Source organism: Aphelocoma coerulescens, chromosome 22 (assembly GCF_041296385.1).
Source record: "Aphelocoma coerulescens isolate FSJ_1873_10779 chromosome 22, UR_Acoe_1.0, whole genome shotgun sequence".
Classification (NCBI taxonomy): Eukaryota; Metazoa; Chordata; class Aves; order Passeriformes; family Corvidae; genus Aphelocoma; species Aphelocoma coerulescens.
The window spans coordinates 198834-222327 of NC_091035.1; the positions used below are offsets into that span (position 1 = coordinate 198834).

General features: G+C 56.1%; 1 protein-coding gene across 2 annotated transcripts in view; it reads left to right on the plus strand.

Moving 5' to 3' along the window:
* Window positions 1-820: 820 nt before the first annotated feature.
* NUDCD3 (NudC domain containing 3) overlaps window positions 821-23494 on the plus strand; it is a 30202-nt gene continuing 7528 nt past the window's right edge. For both annotated transcript variants that reach the window (XR_011156221.1, XM_069035336.1), the window contains exons 1-4: window positions 821-1180; window positions 3236-3528; window positions 18714-18846; window positions 23046-23189. Coding sequence is in view for 1 of the 2 variants with exons in the window: in XM_069035336.1 (XP_068891437.1) it covers window positions 860-1180; window positions 3236-3528; window positions 18714-18846; window positions 23046-23189 (891 nt within the window). In the remaining variant the exon portion in view is untranslated. The remainder of the gene's footprint in view (window positions 1181-3235; window positions 3529-18713; window positions 18847-23045; window positions 23190-23494) is intronic.

Here is a 23494-nt window from a genome sequence, read left to right on the forward strand (position 1 = left end):
TGACTTGGGGTCCTCTGGCGTGTTATTAAGATCCTCCTGGGAGCTCTGCTGAGGCCCATGGAGGGCAGGAGGTGATTCAGGACAGCTAGCACAGGTGCACCAAGCACAAGTCCTGCTTGACCAACTTTCTGCGATGGAGCAACTCCACCCGGGGACAAAGGGCGGACTACGGGTGGCACCGCTCTGGGCTGTGGGCATGGCACCCCCAACACCCTTCTCTCCCCTGGAGAGGTGGATTTTCAGGGGGTGTTGGATGCATGTCTGGTGGGTGAATTATTGGATGGTCGCAGCCTTGATCAAGTCGATCAAGGGGAGCAGCTGATGGAATAATTTTTGGTTTCGATAGCTTTGATACGGTCTGTCCCAGGACCTTTCTGGACCAAACGTCCCGCACACGGCTGGATAAACGCATCCTCCGTCAGGTGAGGAACGGGCCCAGGAGTCACAGTGAGCGGGGTGACACCAGACCGGAGTCCGGGGGACGGGAGCGAGGGGACGGCTCGAGCAGCTCCCCCAGCTCCGAACGCAGGCACCGCCGCCCACAGCACCCCACAGCCCCTCCCATCCACCATGACGGACCCGGGTACGTCACTTCCGCTCCCACCGCCCGGCCCTGGCCCTGCCCCCGAGCGGCGGCGCCTGGGCGCCACCTGGAGGTTCGGAGCGGGTCCTGCAGCCCCGCCCCTGCCCGCCCCGTGGGGGCAGAGCTGGGAATGGCGAGGGGAGGGGGAGGCCGGGGACATGGGGGATATGGAAGATATGGGGAGGGGGACACTGGGGACATGGGGGCGGGGATCTGGGAGTCCTCTGGTGCTGGGAGGCGACAGGAGGTCCCAGCGGTGCCACTGGGGCACCGGGAATGCCTTGGAACCCCCAGCGGGGCGGGAGGGGCCTCCGGGGAGGCCGGAATACATGTGCGCGGGGCGGGTTCCGGGCGGACCGGAAGCGGGGCCGAACTCGTTGCCGTGACAGCGGGCCCGGGGCCGCCATGGAGGCCGCGCTCACCGACATGTACGACCAGGCGCTGCTGGGCATCCTGCAGCATGTCGGCAACGTGGAGGAGTTCCTACGCATCCTCTTCGGCTTCCTGTACCGGAAGACCGACTTCTATCGGCTCCTCCTGCGGCCCGGGGACCGCCTGGGCTTCCCGCCCGGCGCGGCGCAGGCCATGGCCCTGCAGGTACCGGCGGGGCCCGGGGGGATGACGCAGCCTGGCCGTGCTGGCGGCCGGCGCTGTCCCTGCCGCGGGGCCGAGCCGAACGGGCCGTGTCTCCCCGGCCGGGCGGTGTCCGTGTGGGGCCGGCGGCGGGGTTAGGTCCGGGCAGGGCGGGAGATCTGGGGCGGGGGTCGGGCAGCACAGCGCTGCCTGGAGAAGCGCAGAGGAAGGCAGGAGAGGTCCCTTGAAGCGGGGGGAAGCGTCACCCTCGTAGGAAGATGAGCAGCCCCGGAGGCAGGCGAGGACCCCGGTGGGAAGAGCCCGGGTGCGACATCTGCTCGGAGCTTGGCCCCGGGAGCACCGGGCCAGGGTGGACTCAGGGAGCTGCCGCCAGGAGTGGGAGTAGACAGCCCAGAGAGAGGCAGGAAGCAGATGAGAACCCGGGAGTCGTGGGGGGAAGTACGTCTGGGCTCCGCTTAACGAGAGCTTGTGGCCGGCATTGCACTGGTCCCACTCCTGGACGGGAGGGGGCAAAACGCCTGACTTACCTGGTTCTGTGTTGGAGGAGCTTTGACTTGGGGTCCTCTGGCGTGTTATTAATTTCACTGGCAAGGAGGAAATGAGCTCGTAAAACTTAGAGTGAGGCTGGGTTTGGGGTGTTTGTCTGCTCGGCCTGGATGAGTTTTCCTTCCCAGGTGCATCAGGTCCGACATGACATGGGTTGGGGAACAGGAGTCCTGCCCCTCCCTGCAGTGCCCCGTGGCACATGGGGGTCCTCATCACCCCCCAAGGTAGCCCCTGATGGCCTCTCTGGATTAGGGGGATCCCAGAGGGTGCTCAGGCTGCAGAGGGATGGCATGAGCTCAAACTGTTGGGCAGAGGGGCAGTGCTGATGGGGTTCCTGTCTGGTGTCCCCCCGGGACAAGGAAGGAGGTGCATCATTCCTGCCATGGGAAGGTCTTAGTCAGGGTGGCCTCATGGCTGCAACCAGAGGTACCCAGAGTGTGGGGACAGTGTGGAAGGGGCTCATTCCTCCTCATCCTGGCTCGACTGCAGCCCAGGGGACACAGTTCTGAGGTGTTGCTTTGCACGATCCATGCAGGGCTGGCACTCACCTTTCCCACATCCTCCCCTCTGCTCATTGCTTGGGGAGGAAGGCCGGGGTAAGTGGCACAAGTTTCTGTCCTGCTGTGGTTGCGCTGGCAGGAGCCCTCTGTGGGCCATGTCCTTTGTCCTGCACCTCCTGGACCCAGAGGAAGACTCAAATCAAGCAGGTGTGCCAGTGCACTGCTGGAAGAACTAAATCTGCTTCCAGAATATTCCTGGGAAGCAAAGAAGGGCTGTGTTTGATGCTTGCACACTTCTCATGTTTACAGTGCCAAAGCCCTGGCACTCAGGTGGGAGAAGTTGCAGCCCTTTCAAGGAGCAGGTGCAGGGTCTGAGTTGCCATCACCCCTTGCTGCAATGCGGTTGTGGGCTTCACTTCTGACCTCCAGCCTGCACTGGACAGGCATGGCCAGAAGCCACCTGCGGGGTAGGATTACATCTCCTGGGATCACATCTTCTCCTGCACCTGTCCGTTTGGGCACAGTCAGTGCCAGGTCAGTTGTCCTGCAGCTTCTCCTGGGGCAGCTCATCCTGTTTGCCTGTTGGAGACTTTGTCTGAGTCCAGGCTTGCAAATAGTCCCTGGGTGAGCCCTGGAATTTGGGGTATGGGGAGGCTCCCTTGGAACCCCCTCCCAGTCAAGAGCTGAATCTCACCGCTCTGCTTTTCCCTGGAGTAACCAACCCTCTTCCCAGGCTGGTGTGAGGTTGGCTGCAAGAACACAATCCTAGAAACAATTCCAAAATGCTCCCAGGAGTTTTTGAGGTGTGCTTGACATGGCCATGGAACTTTTCAAAGAGTCACCAGCTGTTTTTGTTGGTGACTCAAGCAGCTCGAGGTAGGTGTGTGGTGCGGAGAGAGGAAAGGCAGGAAGGAGTAGGTGCCCCAAGTGTGTGGTGCTGCTCCTTTCCTTCGCTCGGCATCCCAGGCAGAGCTGGCAGTGCTGCTCACTCAGTTTGCTCTTTCTCTCCCAGGCGTTCCGAGTGTTTGAGCGGATGGCCAGGCAGGATGATGAGAAGAGGCGCCGGGAGCTGGAGGCAAAGCTGAGGAAGAAGGAGGAGGAGGAGGAGGCAGCTGCAGCTGCTGAGAGGGTGAAGCTGTGCCCTGCGGCTCAGGAGATTGAGGTGGAGACAACGGAGCACTTCCCAGCACCAGATGCCGGGGGAGCTGCAGGCACACAGGAATCAGCCGCAGCCCAGGGTGCTGCAGCCCCCAGCCCTGTGTCAATGGAGCCTTCGGGGGCTGCTGCCCCAGCAGAGCTGCCCACGTAAGGGTCTCTTACTTTCTTCATGCTCCTGGCGGGGGGAGGCAAAACCATGGACAGGGTGTCCACTGTTCCCTGCACAGCCCTTTTTGGGTTTTGACCTTCTTCTGCAGGCACTCAGCCCTTCGGGAAGCTGTGAGGATTTCCCTTGCAGGCTTCCAGGGCCACAGGCATCATGTAACTTCCCACAGGAGGGCAGGAGTTGTTGTCCTGTGGGTGGTTTGGGGTTTCCCACTCTGCTCTGAGCGGGGAAGGTGGCACATCCTGTACATGGCCCCACAAAGCTGGGCTGGGCCATGTGGCTCCTCCACAAATTGCCTGTGGTGAGCACTGTCCTGCTTCTGGCACTTGATAAGGCTCACATGGAAGTCCTGGCACCAGCCTGCAATCTTTTTGTTAGTGCTGGACTCCCTGGTGTGCTGGGAGACATCCCAGCAGCTGTCTGGGAGTGTGCACGGATACCTGCAATACCTACAAGTTGGTACTGGCAGGCCTGGCTGTGTGACAGGCAGCTGCAGCAGCAAATGGGTTTGGAGCCCTGTAGAGGTCTCTGGCCCAGCCCTTGGCTCAGAGTACGGCCAGCTTCAAAGATCAAGCAAGTGCTGCAGAGTTTTCTCTTTAGCCAGGCTTGGTGGCTTTCCAGCAGTGCCAAGCAGCCTCCATTTGTGCAGAAATGTCCTTGTGGTAAAGTCCTTCCATGGCTTCTGGGACACTGCCAGCCTGACTCTGTCCGCTGAGCAGCAAGACGTGAGCTCCAGAGGGCCAGGGTGGCCTGTCTGAACCGTGTACCTGAATGCAGGTTCTGTGCAGGGTTCACTCGTCCTTCCTTGGGCATCACCTTGACCCTGGGCCAAGGAAGAGCTGCCCAACCCTTGCTCAGGGTCTCATGGCCCATTGAGGTTCAAGCTCCTGTGTTTCTTTGCTGACCAAGTTGGGGGAGTGATGCTGTGAGCTGGCTGTGCAGACTCCATCTCCTCCTCCCCTTTCTGGTATGTTCTGTGGTCAGACGCCATGTGATGGCTGCGCTGCCCCTCTCCAATCACCACGACTGTCCTGGCCATATGCAGGGCTTTGCTGTGGCCCATCCCTGCTGTCCCACTGGTGCTTGGTGAGGAGGGAAGCTTAGGCTGGTGAACCCTGTCCTCCCAGCCAGTTTTGGACATGTTATGGGGAAGAGCGAGCTGCCAGAAGGAAGTGGACCACTGGAAGAACCCCAAATCGTGGGAGGACTGGGATGGCCTATGCCCCTGAGGGGCATAGAGAATTCAAGAGCTCAGACTTAGGGGCTGTCGACCTTTGGCATATGGAAGGAACAGTCTGAGGACCAAAATCTTGGGAACAGTGGAATGGTACATGGCAGGAGTGGAGAGGTTTGTTCCTGCCCCTGGGGATGGTTGGGCACTTGAACAGGCTGCTTGGTCACAGCTTCAAGGCTGCCAGAGCTCAAGGAGCATTTGGACAATGCTCTCAGGCAAATGGTGGGATTGTTGAGGTTGTCCTGTGCAAGGCCAGGAGTTGGACTCAATAATCCTCGTGAGTGCCTTCCAGCTCAGGATATTCCATGATTCCGGTATTCTAGGACAATGTTGGAGTCAGGTTCTGCAGCCTCGGCTGGAGGCCATGATGGGGAAGGGCCTGAGCGTGACCACCACTGGGGGAGGAGGAAAGGGGACTGGCAAGGTGCCTGGTGAGTCACGTGATCTGATGGGAGGAGGAGAAAGGACTTAGGTGTAACTGATGTGCATCCCAGAGGATAAAGATAAGCCAGAAGCCAAAAATGAAATCACCTGCAATGCCTGTGCTGGAGCTCTCCTGGTAAAGGAGGATTGTCCCTGGGGCTGCCAGTCTGACACCGATCCTGGGCAAAATTAGCAAGTCAAAAAAAGCCTTGCCAAAGTGCACAGCAGTGGCCTGGGTGTGTCCAGCTCAGCTTTCTCCCAGTGGAGAAGAGAGGGAGAGACTAGAGGCCCAGTGAAGCCATGAGCAGAGGGGGCTGGGCTGAGTGCCAGCTGCTTGGCCCTGTGCAGGCCACATCTACTGTGGCTTGCCCCGTGAAGTTTCACCTCAAGGACTTTTGTTGTGGGGCAGCAGCTGGTGTGAGAAGAGTTCAGCCACCCGAAAACAAATGTCAGAGCTGCAGGAAGGAAACTGGAGGGATCAGGAAGGAAGGTGAGGGCTCATGTGGAGCAGGATGAGTCTGACAGCGAGTGTGTTGGGGACAACAGGGATGGTTTCTGCTGTGTGTGGTGAGAGCCTGGTTGAAACTCGGCCGTCTTATATGCTACCCTCTGGCACCGCTGGAGAGTAGTCCCTGTCAGACCTCAGACACTCAGGTGTTGTTTTGCAGCCTGCAGCTGTGGCATCGAACACCAAGCCCTTCGTGGCAGCTTTCCCCTGGGTGTTGCCATGAGAAGAAGATGCCTTCAGCTGCATACAGCTGCCGCTGCAACTTCTGCCTTCCCTGATGGGCTCTTCTCCCTCTTACTGCTTCCGCCACCCCAAACTCGCTGGTGGGGTGGAACACCTGCAGCCCCCTTGGCGCCTGCCCAGTTTAAACACGTGGTGGGTGAGGTGGGGTGCAGGTGGCCCCGTCCCAGTCCCGGGAGTCTCTAGTGGTTTTCAGGCCAGGAGAATGGGGTGGCTGCAGGCCTGAAGTAGGGCAGAGCAGCCCACGGGTTTGTCAGGGGCTGTAGTTGGTTTCGATGCCTCTGGGGGGCACTGGAGCCCCCTGAAAGGCAGTGGGGGCCGGGCGGGCACCCCCCGACAGACTATTAATAATTTAACCGACTGCTTAATTCTCCACAGCCCCTTCCTTCTGAGCAAAACCCAGAGCACCCAGCCTGGGTACGAGGGGCGCATGAGTAATGCACAACTCTGGCAGCAGGAATGCAGAAAAGAGCTTAAACAAAAATATTTTCCATCTCCTTTCCTTTCCCCCGCCCCTCCAGCCGCTGGTGAAGAAAACCGCTGCCACCAAAATCTATATAAAAACTTGCTCATTCTGTCAACCTGACAGCTCTGGAAATGTAGGGCAGGTACCATCCCAGATCTGCCAGCTCCCATCAGAGCCTCACGCTGTGCCTGGATGCTGGGGTGCTGGTTGGGAACATCTTGTGAAGCACAGTGAGATGGTAGCTTTTTCAGGGTCGATCCAGATGAATTGAGCCAGTTTTGCAGGTGTGGAGGCTTTCAGGGCTCAGTTTGGGGCTCGGCCTGGTTTCCCCCAAGTCCCTCACCTTCCCCACTTGTGAAAGGCAGGCAAATCAATTCCTCTTTGCTGTCCTGTAAGTACACCGAGGACTGACGTGTCTTTGGGGTGACGCTCGTGCCAGGACCTGTGCCAAGGGGGACAGAGGTCTCTGTGCCACAGAAGAAGCCAGGCTCCTCTTGCAGTTGCCCCAGGTGTTGCAGCCATCCTTCTCTGGCTGTCGAAGCTCTCTTGCTGTCCTTCCTTGTCAGGAGGGTAGCAGGGCAGAGCCCTCCTCACACCTCACCATAGGGCTGTTCTTCCTGGCACTGCAGCTGCACAGTCCCAGCTCTGGCTCTTCCCCCATCTGCTCCCAGAAGCCATCCTTGCCTGAGCTCAGCTCCTAATTTTGAACACCTCTGCTGCCCAGCACCCTCGCCTTCCCCCAGCTTGGATTCCATCCTGCATATATTTGCCACACAGCATTTAAAATAGAGCCTGGCAGCCCACGTGTGGCACTGCACAGCCTGGCCTGTGCTTGTGCTTTATGACTTTGGTTCCTGGCTTCCCTCTGCTCCTTGCTTTCTCCCAGTATGAACTGGGGGGGAAGCTCTCATCCCCCTGTCCTGTGAGTCCCTTCCCTTACTCTATGTGTGGGCAAGAGGTAGTGGCAGGAGGCTGGGAAGGGCAGTCCTGGAAGCCTGTGCATGATGGTGAGGTTTCTGAGAGGAGGATGTTTGGGCGTAGACAGCACAGCCAGGGCTGGAAACAGGGCCAGTGGGACATGGAACACCATGCCAGGTGGGCCCAGGAGGATATGCAGTGCCTCGTTCCTGAGGAAGGCTTTGGCTGCTGCCGGGCGATCTGGCGCAGTAACATGCAGAGCAGAACGAAACCCTGCGGTCTCTGTGGCCTCAGCCATTCGCCTTCTGCGGCGTGGAGAGGGAAGAGACGGCTAGAGGAGTGGGCTGAGGTGAGGAGGGCGCTCTTCATGGCTCCACCACTGCTTTGTGGGGCCTTGAAGGAGACCCTTCAGGTGTTCTGCAGTCTGTGACTGGAGAAGGGACTCCACTCACCCTATGTGCACAGTGCCGTTGTACCAAGGAAGGGGGCAAACAGGCTGCTGCTGAGCAGCAGAGCCCTGGCCACCCTGACCGCCCCAGTCACCTGGTCCAGGTGAGCTCCGCCACCGGGGCCGGTCTCCCTGACATCGCTCTGTTATCCCTGGGAGTGGGTGTTTGGGCTCAGCAGTGACCTGCAAAAATCCTTGGTGTACTCCCTGGCTTGCTGGCCGGTGAGAAGCAGAGTAGAATTGAACTGAAATTCGTTAATCTGGTGAGCTGACTCCTAACATTTCAGCTCTCTCCTGAGACCCACCACTCCCATTCCCAGAGCTCCAGGCGACCTGGGGTTAACCCTTTGTGAGACTGGGAGCGTCCCTGGGATGACACAGCAGAGCTCTGGGAAATTTCCATGAGGCGCCTGTGTGAATCTAACTCGACTTAGCAACGGCTTGGCTTTGCTGGAAGCCCAGATGGCGTTTTATTGTGAGGTGCCTGCAGGATGGGCTTCCTGGCATGGCTGCATCCTTCTTGGGGTGTCGGAGACGGGAGTTTCACTGCTGGTCACCCTCTGTGGGGGAGCAGGGCTGTGAAGAGGAGCTGTTGCTGCATGCTGCTGACTTCGAGGCCGGTTTTGTTTGACTCAGAGACTGCGTTGTCCCAGGCTTTCTCCTCTCAAGCCTTTTCCATTCGAAGGGAGGGGAACCCTTAGGTGCTCAGCAGTTTTGTCTGGGACTGTCCAGACCAGAAGCCAGTTAAACTGGTTTCCTTCCCCACTGCCCCTGGGGACTTTCCTGATGAGCTCACCTCAGAGTCTGTGCTGTTCTTTCAGCCTGACCCAGAAAGGAGCTGATCTTGATCCACATTTAAGGAGAGTCTGTCCTGGTTCTGATTCCTCTTACGCACGTGGGGCTGTGCACAGGGAATTCCTCCAGCATGGCCAAGGCCTGTCATGAGCAGGAGTCAGACAGTGCTCAGAGAATGGCCTGACCTGATAGAGCCGAGCTCCATCTGGCCCCATATCCTGTCTCCATCAGCAGCAGATGCTGGGGGAAGAGAAGAACAGAATGAGCGTGCAGTGATACTTTCTCTGTGCTTTCACCCTGCTCTGGTACATAGTGGCTCAGCAGCTTTCTGAGCACTTGGTCCTTCGGCTCTTTGGGGGGATTATTTTCCCTTTTCTTTCTGAATTTCAGCCCTCTCATGCCTGAGGGCTCTGCAATAGCATCCTGCAGCAGGTCCCTGCAACACAGCACTGCCATGTGTGGCTATTTTCTCCATGTGGGTGAAGAAGCATTGAGTGGGTCCTCAGTCCCCTTCTCTGCCCTCTGTGGGGTTCTTCTACTGTGTCCATTTTCCCCTTTCAGCCTGTTTTTGGGCTGAAGAGTCATCATTTCCATGCTTGTTTCTCACTTGAGCATCCTTGTGCTCCTAGTCCTATATGATTCTCCAGTGTTCTGAGGGCCACCCCCATGCTCATGTATGGATGCATTGGTGTTCTCTGCCTCCTACCCATTTCTTTTCTCCTTGGCTGTCCTGCTTTTGCAGTGAGGCCATAAAATCCTCTTCCAGCAACATGGTATTTCCTGCAGTAAAGTGGTATCACTCCAACCCCTTTTCTTCCCTTCCTAGCTCTCCCCAACGCTGACAACTTTTTCAGGTGGGAGCAAGAGCTTCATGGAAGCTCTGTGTTGGTGAGACCTCCTTCTGCTGACATGCCCCAGTGTGTCCTTGGCTCCTTATGTGTCACCAAGGCTTTTGGCCCTCAGGGTCTGCAGCGCTGCACTCTGCAGTGCTGTTGTGTTTGGTTTCTGGGAGGAATGTGTCTAGGTGATAGAGAGGGAAGCAGGGAAATGTAACTTAATTCATCTTTGCTAAGTGTAGTCTTTCTTGCAATGGAGAGAGGCTGTGGTTCCTGCTGGGATTGTGTGCCTTCTCCCATTGTGGTGGGAGCTCAACTGCTCAGGAAGCATCCTTTTCTAAGGCCTGAAACACTTGAGCTGAGGGTGAAATCCCTTAGTCATTTCTGGTGCAGCCCTTGTCACTCCCAAGCCTTTTGCAGATGATGAGGAACTAGTCAGGGTTCAATTTCCCAGTGTTTTCATGGAGAACCAGGCCCCTCCAGCTGGGTTGCTGAGATCAGCAGCAGAATGCCAGTTTCCCTGTCCTGCACTGAACTGCTAAGGCTTTTGGTTGCCCTACCAAGCTACTGAGCTCCAAAATTAGGTCCTGGGACCAAAAATAACTAAATTAAGACCTATAATTTTTTTTCTCAACATGCAGAAGATCCCAGGGCTGGAAACCAAGGGACAGCATGTGCCCAATTCTTAAGTAAAAAAGAATTGCTGTTTGCTTGGTTTAATATTGCAGCGTTCACCGAAAGGGGCCTAATGTGGAAAACTACCTGGATTGGGCCAGGTTGTGTTGGTGGTGCAGGGGTCTGAGAGGCCACCTCGTACTCTCTTCCCACAGCTCAATCCCATTGGCTTCCTTTGGCCTTATCCCCCTTTCCCAGGGGAGCCTGGTTGGCTGTGTGTAGGTCTCTCTCTTGGGAAACCTCTGAAGCCCAAGGCTGTATAAGCTCTGTGCAAACAATAAGATCCCAGGGGTCTTTTCTGGATGGTAGCATGTCCTGCTGTCCTTGACCTAAATATCCCAGCAGTAGTGAAATTTAGCCCCCTGGTGCTAGCACTCCAACACTCTTCTGCAAGCTGATGGTGGCATTTCAACTTGCCTAATGTCAGTAAGTTGGCGCTGCCGAACAGCTCTGTAAATAACTCGGGACACAAAAGAGAAGGCTAAAAGCTCTCCTGAAGAGAGTGGGCTTGGAAAAGAGCAAGGCTCTTCCCCAGCAGGGAGAGGAGCAGAGTGTCTTGGTGGGGCTGGTGGGGCTCCAGCTGCAGAGGAGTGGGGTGGATTTGTTGGCTGGCTGCTGGGTTAAGCAGCATCATGTGGGTGGTGCCTTGGGCACCTGGTACCAGGAGACTTGATCCCTTCCCACTGCATCATCCAGGCTTGGTGACACAATGGCATATAGAGGAATGTGTCTTGATGGGCTTGATTTTTAGTTGTTGGTCCCATCCTGGTGGTAAGTTGAAGCTTTGAGGCGTCCTGAAGGTGAGGTGACCTTTGAAGTACAAGTCATATGAGGAGCAGCTGAGGGAGCTGGAGGGGCTTAATCTGGAGAAAAGGAGGCTCAGGGGGGACCTTCTCACTCTTGACAACTCTGCGACAGGAGGGTGGAGCCAGTTGGGGATCTGGCTCTGCTCCCAGGGAACAAGGGACAGGACAAAAGGAAATAGCCTCAAGTTGTGCCAGGGAAGGTTTAGGTTGGATATTGGGAAGATCCCTTCATGGAAGGGGCTGCCCAGCCCTGGCACAGGCTGCCCAGGGTAATGTTGGAGTACTCATCCCTGGGGGGATTTGACAAACATGCAGATTTGGCTCTTGGTTACATGAGTTAGTGGTGGCCTTGACAGTGCTGGGGAAACAGTTGGACTTGATGGTCTCAGAGGGTTTTTCCAACTGAAATAATTCCATGATTCCATGATCCTTGTAATGCTGATGGTGGGCACTGCAGGCTTGAGCCTGGGCTGCACTTCCTGGCTGGGCTGTGCCTCAGGTTTCAGAGTGAGGGGAAGTCACTGACTTGCATTTTTCACTTTTTATTTTGAGAGCAGGACCACCAAGCTGCACAGTGCAGTCCTGGAGGTGTGTGCTCAGGAGCTCAGGGATAATGGGCCATGGGGAACTGTTGACAAACTTCTGCCCACTTGGGGGGTGAAGAACACTTTCCAAAATTGGATTTGGGTTGTTCTCCAGCAAACCAAACACACCTGGGCTGGAAGAAATCCTGAGGATTGGGAGGGCCCTGGACCACTACTGTGCTCAGGGCTGGAGCTTGCTGCCAGCCAAGGAGCATCAGAGAGGATCGGGATGGATCAAAGTGGATCCTGAGGCTTACTGACTGCACTGCGACTCAAACTGTAAAGGAAGGGATTTGGCATTCAGTTTGCTTAGTGCTGTGCCAAAGCCTTGATTAGTTGAAGTGCTGGTACAAAGAAGCCTTTGAGGAGCCCTGGGTGCCTACCGGACCCCAGCAAAGGTCTGGGAGCTGCAGTCTACATTCTCTTACCACAGCGCTTCCCAGGCAGAACCCAGAGACAGAAAGTGCAACTGTCCTGATGTTTTGATGCCAAAAGATGTTAAATCTGGAAGTGGGGGGAGGCTCCTTTGCAGCTTGCTTGCAGAAGGAGCACAAAGCTGGGATTTTCCATGCGCACAATCCCTGCAGCTTTGGGAATGCAGCTTTCTGAAGAGGTTAAACCTCTGGCTTCCCTACCTGTTGCTACAGCATCCACACTGGATCCCTGAGGACCAGAGGGTACACTTTACCCTCTTCAAAATCATCTTAGAAGCTGAGTTTTTTTAGCTTTGGCTGTTGTCCATCTCAAGCTGAAGCTTGATAGAAGCTTTTTGGGGTGCACAGACCTTCCTGTGGCTTGAGGCATTTTGGGTTCTCATCTGAAGGGCTAGCAGAAGTTCTGGAAATCGGAATTCCAGTAAATCTGTATTCTGTTGCACGCTGGTGTCTTTGGGTGAGCGTGGCCTTTCTGCAGCACTGCAGAACAGGCTCTGCCATCCCCCTGCCCACTGCCCACCTGCCTAGCTGGCACTGCTGGATGGTTTCTGCCCTGCTGAGCTTCATGCAGCCCCTTTAGTGCTGGAGGTGTGGGATGCAGGTGTGGTGCAAGGTGCTTCCCCAGGAGGGAGTGGGGATTTGTGATAGTGTGAAGGCCTGGAGGCTGCCAGGCATCTGATGGGCCTCCCTAGGTGGGTGACCCAAGTGTTGCCACAGCAGGACGATGGTGGCTGCTGATGTGGTGCTGTTCCCAGCAGCCCTGTGCTACCTTCAGCAGCAGTTTCAGGGGGACAGAGCCTTGATTAGTTGAAGTGCTGGTACAAAGAAGCCTTCGAGGAGCCCTGGGTGCCTACCGGACCCCAGCAAAGGTCTGGGAGCTGCAGTCTACGTTCTCTTACCACAGCGCTTCCCAGGCAGAACCCAGAGACAGAAAGTGCAACTGTCCTGATGTTTTGATGCCAAAAGATGTTAAATCTGGAAGTGGGGGACAGACTGTGGGCTGCTCCTCTCATTCTTCCTCAATACCACTCTCTGGGGAGCCCAGTGAGGTGCTTTGAGCCAAGCAAAGCTGTCTGTGAGCTACAGGCAGATCTAAATGAAACCATGGTGGGGCCACAGCTTGCCAGGGATATGGACCATCTCCCACCAGGCCTCGGGCCCTGGCAGTGCTGGCACTGGGAGCTGCAGGAAGGCATCTACTTTGGAGCCCCCAACCCCAGGGTAGCATTCCCAGCTGACCAGCCCTTGCTGCAGTGGGGCCAGGTGCCCCTGGCAAACATGTTCCAGCAGCAGCTTCTCTTCCTGAGTGTGCTGGTGTCTCTCTGAGTCCTCACAGTGCTGGGGCCATAGGATTTATGATTCTGATGGATGCCACTTGATCTCAGCTGCTGTTAGGGAGCAGCAGCCTGGATCCAAATGTCTGCTTGTTGCAGTAAATGTCGGCTGGATTGACGACGTGCAGAGTGTCTCCTGGCAGGCCCTGCTTTCTGCATGTGGATTTGGGTAAGGCATGCAGAGTGCTTTTTTCTTTTCCTTATTGCTCTGAACTTCATTGTTACTCAATGAGTTCTCTCCACTCTTGGTAACCTCTCGAGCTTTCATGTATCACACAGCTTCTGACAGTGGTTAAAGCTGGGGTGTTCGTCCTCTTCTGTCTGCTGCCAGGGTGACTCCGTACACCATGCCCTCTGTTTGCCCACTCAAATGGTGGAAGGTCTCATGGAAGGGAGAGGCTGTCTCTGGCGGTTAGGATGTGCTTGTGGGATCTGCAGGATGTGTTGTGATGGCAAAGTGCAGATAGAATGGGACTGTTGGAAATACCTCTCTCAGGAGCAGCTTTGCATAAGGGAATGGGTCTGTGTCTCAGTTTCTGCTGATGCTGGGTTGGTTGCTTCAAAAGGTTGGTTGCCAGCCCAGCTTTTTCTCCACATCATTCCCTTTGGCATCGGCCAGTCCTGCTGTCCAGCTTTGGCTGTGGCGGTTGTTTCTCTTCTCATCCACCTCCACGTCTGGCTTGACATGTTTTCCTTAAAGCTGCCTAAATAATTCACCTTGACTAATAGCAAACAGCAGTGCCAGCTCTGGAGGAAGCTTTCTGGGAATGCCAGTGACTGGAGGGTGTCTGCAGTACTGGCCACCAAGCCGTGGCATCCTTGACTGCTAGATCCAGGTATCCTGGACTTCCCTTCCTGAGACAGCAGGGATCCTGTCTTGGAAAGTTGAACTGCTCCGGGCCGAGAGGATCACTTCCATTAAGTTGTTCTGAAAATCCTTGGAATTTTCTCCTTCTTATGGGGAAAAAAAGAGGTCCATTGGGATTATGCTGTATCAGTTCCCTCCCATGACACTTTCCCACCTCTGCTCCTCCTCAGGTTGAAGAATGGCTGCTCCCATGCTGCTGTGTCTTTTCCACAACTTTTGCATGCTTGCACCAAGACTCCTCAGTGAAGAGGAACTTGGTGAGCTGCCCTGCTTCTTCTCAGCTCAAACATTAACCAGATCCTTTGGTGTGTTTGGTTCCTGCTCTTGGTTTGTGTCCAACACTGCTTTCACAGAGCTGATGCTGCAGCTGTTGAGCTCCAAGGACAGAAATGTGTTCAGCTGAGTGTCCACAAGAGCGAGGATTGCTGTTGCCATTTCCACATTGCTCAGCTCATCGTGCGTCACCAACCCACGGAGCCGGGAATCCCAGAGTAAGAAATGCCCAGAAATCTGTGTATGGGGCTTGACATGCGGCTCAATCCTCAGGCATCCAGTGCACCCACCAGGGACAACACTGCTACCTTTCAGGGGGTCTTGTCCCCTTGTGCTGCTGCTGAGGGTCTCACCCTGCGTGTAGGGAGTGGCTTCAGTCCCAGGGACAGCGCAGCCGTGCTGCGCCATGTGGCTCTGAGGAGTGGGAAACAGATCGACTGCTTCTCGACGGTGCATTGTTAAAGGTTTCACCTCCCCCAAAATGACACATTGCGAGCAAAAATAGAACAAGACAGAACACATAGACCCACCCCCACCATCCCCACCACCCGGCAGCCAAGTGCACGCGGTGCCAAACCCATGGGTTTAAAAGCTGGTGCTTTGTCATCCTCCCTCCCCTCAGCCCTGCCACCACCTGCCCCAGCCCAGCAGGCATTCGGGCAGTCCAGTGAGTGACCAGCGCCACCCGGCCCACACTGTGTGCTGGATCTGGCCTTCCCTCTTCACCTGGTGGGTCTGGGGATGGGAGCAGGAGCCATGGTGTTGATGCAGGAGATTCTCTTGCCCGCTGCACAGTGGTGCTCTTGAGAAAACGTGAGGGATGCCTTTGGCCAGGAGAGCCACCTGCGGCGTGGCTTGGCCTAGCATGCTGTGAGCCAGAGCTGTCTTCTGTGAACAGTGAGGGAAGCTGCCTCCCAGCCAAGGAGCAGGGTCCAATTCTGGAGTGCCACTGGCGTGTGCTAAGCACAGTTGGACCAGGCAGAGATCTGGTTGGAAAACCTCCAGGAAAGGAAGAGTTGCTCCAGGAGGTGGTAGAGCTGTCAGCCGTTTGTCAGCAGTGCCTAACAAGGCTGCGGCCTGCCTTCACCATCCTGGATCCTCCACAGCTCCAGAGCTGGCAGTTACACTGGCAGTGAAATTACCCAGGCTTCATGAGTCCCCCAGTGATCCTGTTCTGGGGTACAAAGCCCACTAGTTTCACATGCATGGATTTTTAACATTGGAAACAGAGCTGAAGCAGAGGTTCATGGTGTCTTGGGAAAACAGCTGGAGGCATTTGGACTGGATGTTGGGGAGGAGAGGAGTGGAGAAGTGATGGCACTGGAGCTCACATCCCCAGGATCAGCAGCCATGGCTGGAGAGAGGTTTAGGCACGAGGGGGAACTTCTCCCCTTGAAGCTGGATGAGCAAGGCTGGGGCTGCAAGGCCAAGGCAGTGGGGCTGAGCTTGTCCAGTGAGCTGCACGTGAAGGCAGAGGTGGCGGTGACACGTTCCTCCATCACCCAGCCGTGCTCCAGTTACAGCACAGGAATAGCTCTGGAGAATGACAGAGGGACAGTCGGGCTGGGAGTAAGGCTGCTATCACCTGCGCAGTACCTATGCTGTGCAGAGAGACATTGGACAAAGTCCTTACAGAGCAAGTCCTGCCTCAGTTTCCCTGTCACACAGTTAACACTGGCTGTGGGGCTGATGAATCAACTCGTGCCCTCATAGGCAGTGAGACTGCACTTGGTAAGCTCCAAGTGGGACTACAACATCCAAAACTGTCCAGCTGGGATCTGCTCAGCCCTGGTGCTCTTCTCCTGAGGGAGAGGAGGCACATCCAGGACAGACCTGGTGGCTTTGTGACAGCAACTGACGGCTGTATTTGTCCATGCTGAGGCTGTGTGGCATTTGCAGCTGGCGTTCTCACCATGTGTGCCTTTGTACCAGTGGATTTCTCCCATCTTTGATGATTTGCCTCTGTTCTCATGAGCCTTGGCTGGGCATAGGCCCATTGCCGCCTCCTGCTCCCTTTTGAGTTTTTCCCAGGAAAGGCCTGGAGGGGAACAGCCCTGGGGAAACAACCATGGTTCTCATCTGGTTCTTTTGTGATTGCAGGGAGCCCCAGACACTTGGAATGGCAATTCCCAGCTTCCCCCAGGTGTCCTGCTGGCAGGTTTGGGAGGAGCCAGGTTGGGCTCTGCCTTGGCCAGCATGGCCACTGAGCCAGAAAGCTGGGCTTCTCATGGAGGGGGGCTGCAGGTAGAACTGTGGGGTGTCGAAACCGCCTCCATGCTGCTGCCCCTGAAGGTCACGGAAGAACAGAAAGGGGCCCACACTGCTTAGAAGAAAACACTCTCTTAGGAGGGGTTTAAACCAGCTGGGTTTAAAATCGAGTCAGATTTGTTCTTTGGTTCGCTATGTGGCCTGGGGTGGAGGGCAGGAGTCCCGTGAAGCTGTGCTGTGCCTGGGCAGACCCCACAGCATGGATACACATCCTGCAAGGGCATTTAACCAGCCAAGCTGCCCCAGGCTGCACACAGACCCTCCTCCCTGCCGGGGGCTGATGCAGGGTGGTCTCTGAGACAGTTGTGCCTTGAGAGCCAAGCTGAGTGCCACCACTGGGGTGTCCCTAGGTGGGGACCAGGGGACACATGAGACAATGCCTGGGCACATGCCACTGCATTTCAGCATATTTGCTTCCCACGGGGACGAGCACGGGGCCCTGAAGACCCTGTCACCACAGCCCCTGGTCGCCTGCACCATTCGGCTTCTCGCCCTCCAGCCTGTTTGACTCCTACAGTCTGGGGGCGGTTGGGAAGCGACAGCTGGAGCCAACGCACCAGCCCGGTGCGCGCTGCCATGCCAACCCTGTTTCCATGGCAATGGGCACCCAATGGGCGACTGCCAGGCAAGGCCAAGATGCCCGAAAAATGATGCGATGCCCCCTGAAATGGCCAGCTGAGGCTGGGAGCCTGTGAACACTGCCAGTCCCAGTACTGCCTTCAGTGCCTGGGAGCGGCTCAGAACCACCCCGGGTCACAGGTGTAACAGCGCAGGTGAAACCCTTGGTGCACCTGGTGAAACCACAGAGAAAAAAAAAACGGGAGGTGTGCACAGCCACGTTGACAGCCCCCTCCGACGGTCTAATTTAATTTAAATAGATGTCTTTTATATAACCCTCAGGGCACCGTGCTGCTGGAGCCAACCCCACCCTGTACTAGTGAGGGCCCCCCAGAGTGGGGGTGCAAGGAAGGCAGTGGGGCACAGGAAGATAGGCTCCCCAGGGCTGCTCTTCACCAGCCCCCCCTTTACATAAGTCCCTGAGCCCCATGTTTATCCAGCTCTACATTGAAGCCTAGGTGGGTATCAAAACATTTTAAAATAACTCTGCCTTTTGTTAGCACCACAGCTATCTTTAGAAGAGATTTGATTTTATTTGAAAGCCCTCTCTGTGAGGGTTCGGTGGAATAGATCCCCAGCCCAGCAGTTTAAAGGGATATGGGTGTGGTGGTCTCCTTTCTTGGCTGGAAACACTGTATTGATTATTGCTTATTGATCTGATAAACCCCATCTTAGCCCTGCAGCCGTCTCCTCAGCTTTTCTCACATTTCCACAGCTGGAAGGGGCAGTGTTGTGCTCTTGAGTGTTGCTCATGATTCACTTGCCCAGGCACCCTGGGATGGCTCTTGAGGCATCCCGCTCCGCAGCTCCTTCACCTCCATGTTGCCAACTGCCCTGGTCATAACAGCTGGTGCTTTTCCCAAACGTTAAAATCAGGGTGAGGAGAAAGAATGTTGTGTTTTCATGGTGAACTCAGGTCACAACCATAGGCCACCAACTCTGCAGCCATGACAGTGGCTTGGGGGACAGGTCAGACCCAGCATGTGCCCGTGTCCCTGCTCCAGCTGTGATGCGAAGTGGAAGGAACGAGGAGCTTGTGCTGGAGCAGAGGTGGCCAGGAAGGCGCCCTGGGCCCACTGGGGGCCAGTTCTGCACCTTTTGAGCAGCCAAACCATCGTGTGTCTCACCAGCTGTCTTTTCAGCAGCCTGACTGCTGCTGCAGCACACTGGGGAGAGGGGACTGTGAGTGTCACCCACAATGGGCAGGGTGTCTGTGGTCCCTCTGTCCTGTGGCTGCTGACTTGGACCTGCTCCCTTCCATAGAGTCAGCAGTGAGGGAGAGACTGGCCAGGAGCCCAGTGCTGGAGATGCTGTAGGAGGCCTGAGCAGAGGCTATGCCCTCCCTTTTGGTTTCTTGGACCCTGCTCTCAGAGCTTCCTGCTCTCTCCAGGCTCTGATCTCTGACATTTAACATGTCACCCCTTTCTCCCTCCACCAGGAGACAGGAGCAGTTCCAGACAAACCCTGACAGCTACAATGGAGCTGTGCGAGAGAATTACACCTGGTCCCAAGACTACAGCGACCTGGAAATTAAAGTGCCTGTGCCCAAGCACATTGTCAAAGGCAAACAGGTAAAGTGGTGTTAGTGGCATCTCTTTAGCATTTCCCTTTCCATCAGGGTGCCCAGCTTTCCTGGGAAACTGTTTGGAGCGGAAAGGCTCCTTGTCCTTTGTACTGAAGGACCAGGATGTGGTTGTGCCATTTTCTCCCTTGTGAGTCTGGTGGGGACTGAGATCCCAGCCTGTCCGTGTTCCTATTGTGCTGCAGTGTTCTCTGCTCCATCCCAGTTAGGTTCCCTGGCACTGCCTCACCCTTTCTGTGCTGCTTCTCTCTGCTGTCGCTACCTGCATACTCACGTGGGTTTTGGAGCCTGGTTGGGGATGGATGCCCTTCCTCAGTTGTTCCTCTGGCTCTGCATGTCTTCTGCCTCCTGTTTGGAAGCAGGAGTTGCTGGAACGGCTCCTCTGGCACTGGGGAGCTGGATCAGGCACAGCCCCTGTGTGGCTTGACCTGCTCTAGATGGAAGGGAGCCGGCCTGGGTGGAGGCTGAGGGCCAGCCCCTCCCCCTGGCTGGCTTTGTGCACAGAGAGGTCTCGCCTCTCTCTCTGGCTCAGGCAGGAACTTCTCTGTTCTGCTTGTGGTCACATTGTTTTTCCTGCACCACTTCTGTTCCCTCCTGGTCAGGGACCCAGAAGGAGTGTGCCCATGGCTGGCCTTGGTCAGACCTAGAAGTTTGAACTCTTTCCCAAGTGCTGCCCTTCCCTCTGTATTTTTCCATTTGGGAAGCCTGTGCTCCCCCACCTCCTGCTCTCCTCTGCTTCCAGGGCGGCTGAAAGGAGCACGCTGGAGTTTGTCACTGGCTTCAGCCTACACAGCTCCTCAGCATGCCAAGGAATGTCACTGGCAGCAGCAGCAGCAGCAGCCCGGGCCGGAGGGGTGAGGGGGCACACGGCTGCCACAGGCACAGCAGGGCACCAGGAAGATGCATCTCTCCCAGCAGGTCTCTGAAACAAGCCCAGGCTGTTTCTTAAAGGATTCTGGGGTATCCAGATGGATATTCCATCCCTCCACATCATGCTTCGATCACGATTCCTCTCCCTGCCTGGGGAAGTTTCCTCCATGCCAGGGAAGTTGTGTCCTCGTCCTTGCCAAAAACCCGACATAGGGCTCTGTCTGCTCCATCCTTGGCCATGGAGAGGTTCAGGAGCCTGCAGGAGCTCACAAGAGTGGAGACAGGATATGGTTTCCTGACCTTCCCTTGGGTTAAGACTGTGCCATCGCTGTGGAAGAGTCCCTGCACCACAGAGTGGGCAAAAGGGGTTTCAAGATACCCCATGCCAGTGCCCGTGGCATGGCTCTGCCTACCCTTGCCCCAGTATCTGCCCACGCTGTCCTCTTGAAGCAATCTGTTGTTCGGATGCTGAACTTCCCTTCTCCTTGCACTGTTGCCTGGTGTTTTGTTCATCCATCCTTCTCAGGGCTCCTCTTGGCAGCTGAGTTTCCATTTCCAAATGATTCTATATATTCCCAGCCTTGGGGGAATGGGAACAGGCAGGCTGGGTCTTGGGCCAGAGCAGGAGGACTGAGAGCAATTTAAAAGTTCCATGGATTTTGGACATGTTGTTCCTGAGTACCTGCAAAAGAGCAACATTCCCCTGCATTCACACAGTTTCATATTTAAAAAAAAATTACCAGGTTTTTGGCTCCTGCTTGCCAAGGCAAGATTAAAAATCTCCCCGTTTGGTCCCTAGGCTCAGAGTGCGCCCAACTCTAATGCTGCTCACAGTCTTCCTTATGACACTTTTTGGGATTCAGGCTGTTGCTATGGCATAGTTTTGCTCTGGTGAGCTTAAGGTTTCCTTGTATGGAGCTCGGGTGTCCTTGGAGCAGGAATGGGTGGTTGGGACCATCTTCCTCCATGGTCCCCACCTCTCTGATCTACTTATGGGCGCAACAGAGGCCCACAGATCTGAGTGCTTAAATAGAAATAATGACTCCAGGCCTTTCTCTTTGCTGGACTCAGAGGAGACAAGCTCGTTTCCTCTCTCAGTTTGTATTTGCTTGTTTGAGGTGCGTGGGCAGGCGTGGGCGTTCAGTGTGCACAGTAATCACTGTGGTGAAAAGGCCACAGCACACAGACGAGAGCTGGCTTTCCTTGGAAGCAGCCAAATGTTTTGGGGAGCAGGGAGCACATGGGGAGGGACAAGCAGCTTCAGAGCTGCCGGCCTGCTGCGGGTTGCTCTTGGCCTTCCCCCAGCTGTGGGCTGTGCATACGAGTCCTCTCAGACATGTCCCTCCATGCATGAAGGGGCAGGGCTCTCCCACAGGGCATGTGCTGCCCCTGTCCCTATTCCTGGGGGGCTGGTATGCTGGGTGGGACCTTCTTGCTAGGCACAGGTAGAAGCAGGTGTTGCAATTGGTTCTCATGCTGGCTGCTTGCACAGCGAAGTGGCCAGGTGGCGGCTTCCCAGTTTGGATCTCTTCTTCCATTTGGGTTTCTCTGCTCCCTCTTCCAGTGCATGTCTGGTCCCACAGCCACCTGAAAGGTGTCCCTCAGCCCCTCCAGATATCTTGTGCAGCCACCTGGGAATAAAACCCCTCTCACATTTGGTTGTTCTTGTCCATGTGGATCCCACAGACACAATGCTGCGCCTATGCCTTCCATGTCTCCAGCTTCCCTGGCCCTCCACACCCCAAAGAATTTCCCCCCAAAAGGTGACTTGGGAGTCACCTTGCATTTTTCCCCTTGGTCCTTTCTGGGCAGGCCCTGGAGTGTGCTGAGAGACCAGCATCAGTAGCTGTGTCCCTGTGACCAGGGACCTGAGCAGATGGTGGTAATGGAAGGCAGAGCCTCATCCCCATGCCTCATCTCTGCAGTAGGGCCTCAGCACTGGTCTGGAGGGAGCTGCTCCATGGAAGGAGCACCTCCTCTGGAGGTGTTTCCATCCCAGGGCAGCTGCTCTTGTAGAGGCTGTCCACAGTCACATGCCAGGTGACAGCCTCTTGTCCGCTCCCATCCTCATGTCCCTTCCCCAATCCCCTGTGAGCGTGGTCCTGCTCCCAGCCATCGCACTGGAGCTCAGTCCCATGTCACCCTGTGCTGTGTGTGCTGGGCCTCCTCTGCTCCTGCCGGAGCACACAGCAGCTTTGGGGGTTGTACCTGGGTGACATCAGTCAGACACAGCCATGGTGCCCTCCCCGGCTGGAGCAGCTCTGCCTGTCTTCTGCCTGTGTGGAGCTAGTGAGCTGCTGGAAGTCTCCTAGGTAATGGATAATGTAATAACATTTCAAATGAGATCTGCAGAGCAGGAGGAAGATCTGGGGGAACTCTGGGAGAGAATGCAGGCAAATCTCACTGCAGTCTCCTCCTCTCGGGCCAGCACTGGGGGCCACAATCCTGCCCCTTCCCAGCCAGGTCCTCCCTACATCCTCTGGCTTGGCGCGGGCTCTGCTGGCGGCACCTCAGGGCCAGAGGGGACAAGAGAGAACATATGGTCTCTACAGAGACCAAGGGTACTGCGTGCCTGTCACAGCCTGCCTCTGTCTCCCCAGGGGACAGCCATGTCACCTACATGGCAGGTCAGAGCAGGGTTCCCCATATGGCTGCTGTGGGCGGGAACTGGCCCTGTTCCTGGGGACAGAGCTGCCGCTGTAGCAGGGAGCCGGGAAACCGTGCTGCAGCATTCCTCCTGCACGCGGCCCCTCCTCACACACCCGATGGGAGGCCTGGGCTGAGCCCAGGGCTGGCTCCAGCAGCGGAAGCAGAGCCAAGGAGCATGCTTTCAGCATGGTGCACCAGAGAGGGGATGACCTGCTGCAGCCCTAGTGTAGGAACCCAAAAATTGCCCCTGCTCAGCTATCAGGATGACATACACTCATGCCCAGCTTGTCACAGTGATGGACAGACATGCCCCTAAAGAGCTCTCTCACAGCAAGTAGGTGCTTAACCTTTGAATGCTGTGTGGAGGCCTGTGGCATTACTGGTCTTCCTTGTGGGGAAACTGAGGCGCGGGGTAGAACCAGCTACCTTGAATCCTTCAAGGGCCCCTCCAGTACTGCTTTTCCGTCACTGAAGAGATTCCCTCTCTCCTCCAAACTGTCGCTGTTTGCTATGAGAGAACAGCGGGATTCCCACCCTGCTGCTACAGGCAGGCCTGGAAGCTCTTCTCTCTCTCATCCCCTGCAAATGCACTTGACCCCAAACCCCAGCTCGCACAGTGGGATGGCAAGCAGGAGCCTTCCAGATTATTGTCTCTCCCTTTGTTTCCAGGTGTCTGTGGATATCAGCAGTGGTGCGATTCGTGTAGCAGTGCTGGAAGGAAGCAGCCAGCACGTCCTCATGGAAGGGAAACTCACCCACAAGATCAACACAGAGAGTTCCCTGTGGAGCCTGGAGCCCGGGAAGTGCGTTTCGGTAAGGATGGTCTACACCAGCTGTGTCTCCTTGGCTCGCAGCTCTGCCATGCTTGACCTAGGAAACTGAAGCAGCTGGAAGTTTGAGCCAGCTCTGGATGTGTCTGGCTTTGCCTGTCCAACATCTGGCTCTGCCTGTCCAACGTCTGGCTCATGCTGCCCTTGCCTGTGTGCCGTGCCTTGCCTCCTACTCCTGAGTTGCCTGTCAGGGTGCTGGCTGGGCAGCACATCTGTCAGGCTGGGCAGGGTGGTCCCCAGCTCCAGCTGTGCGGGGGCAGCACAGCCATTACTTGGGGCTGGTCGCTG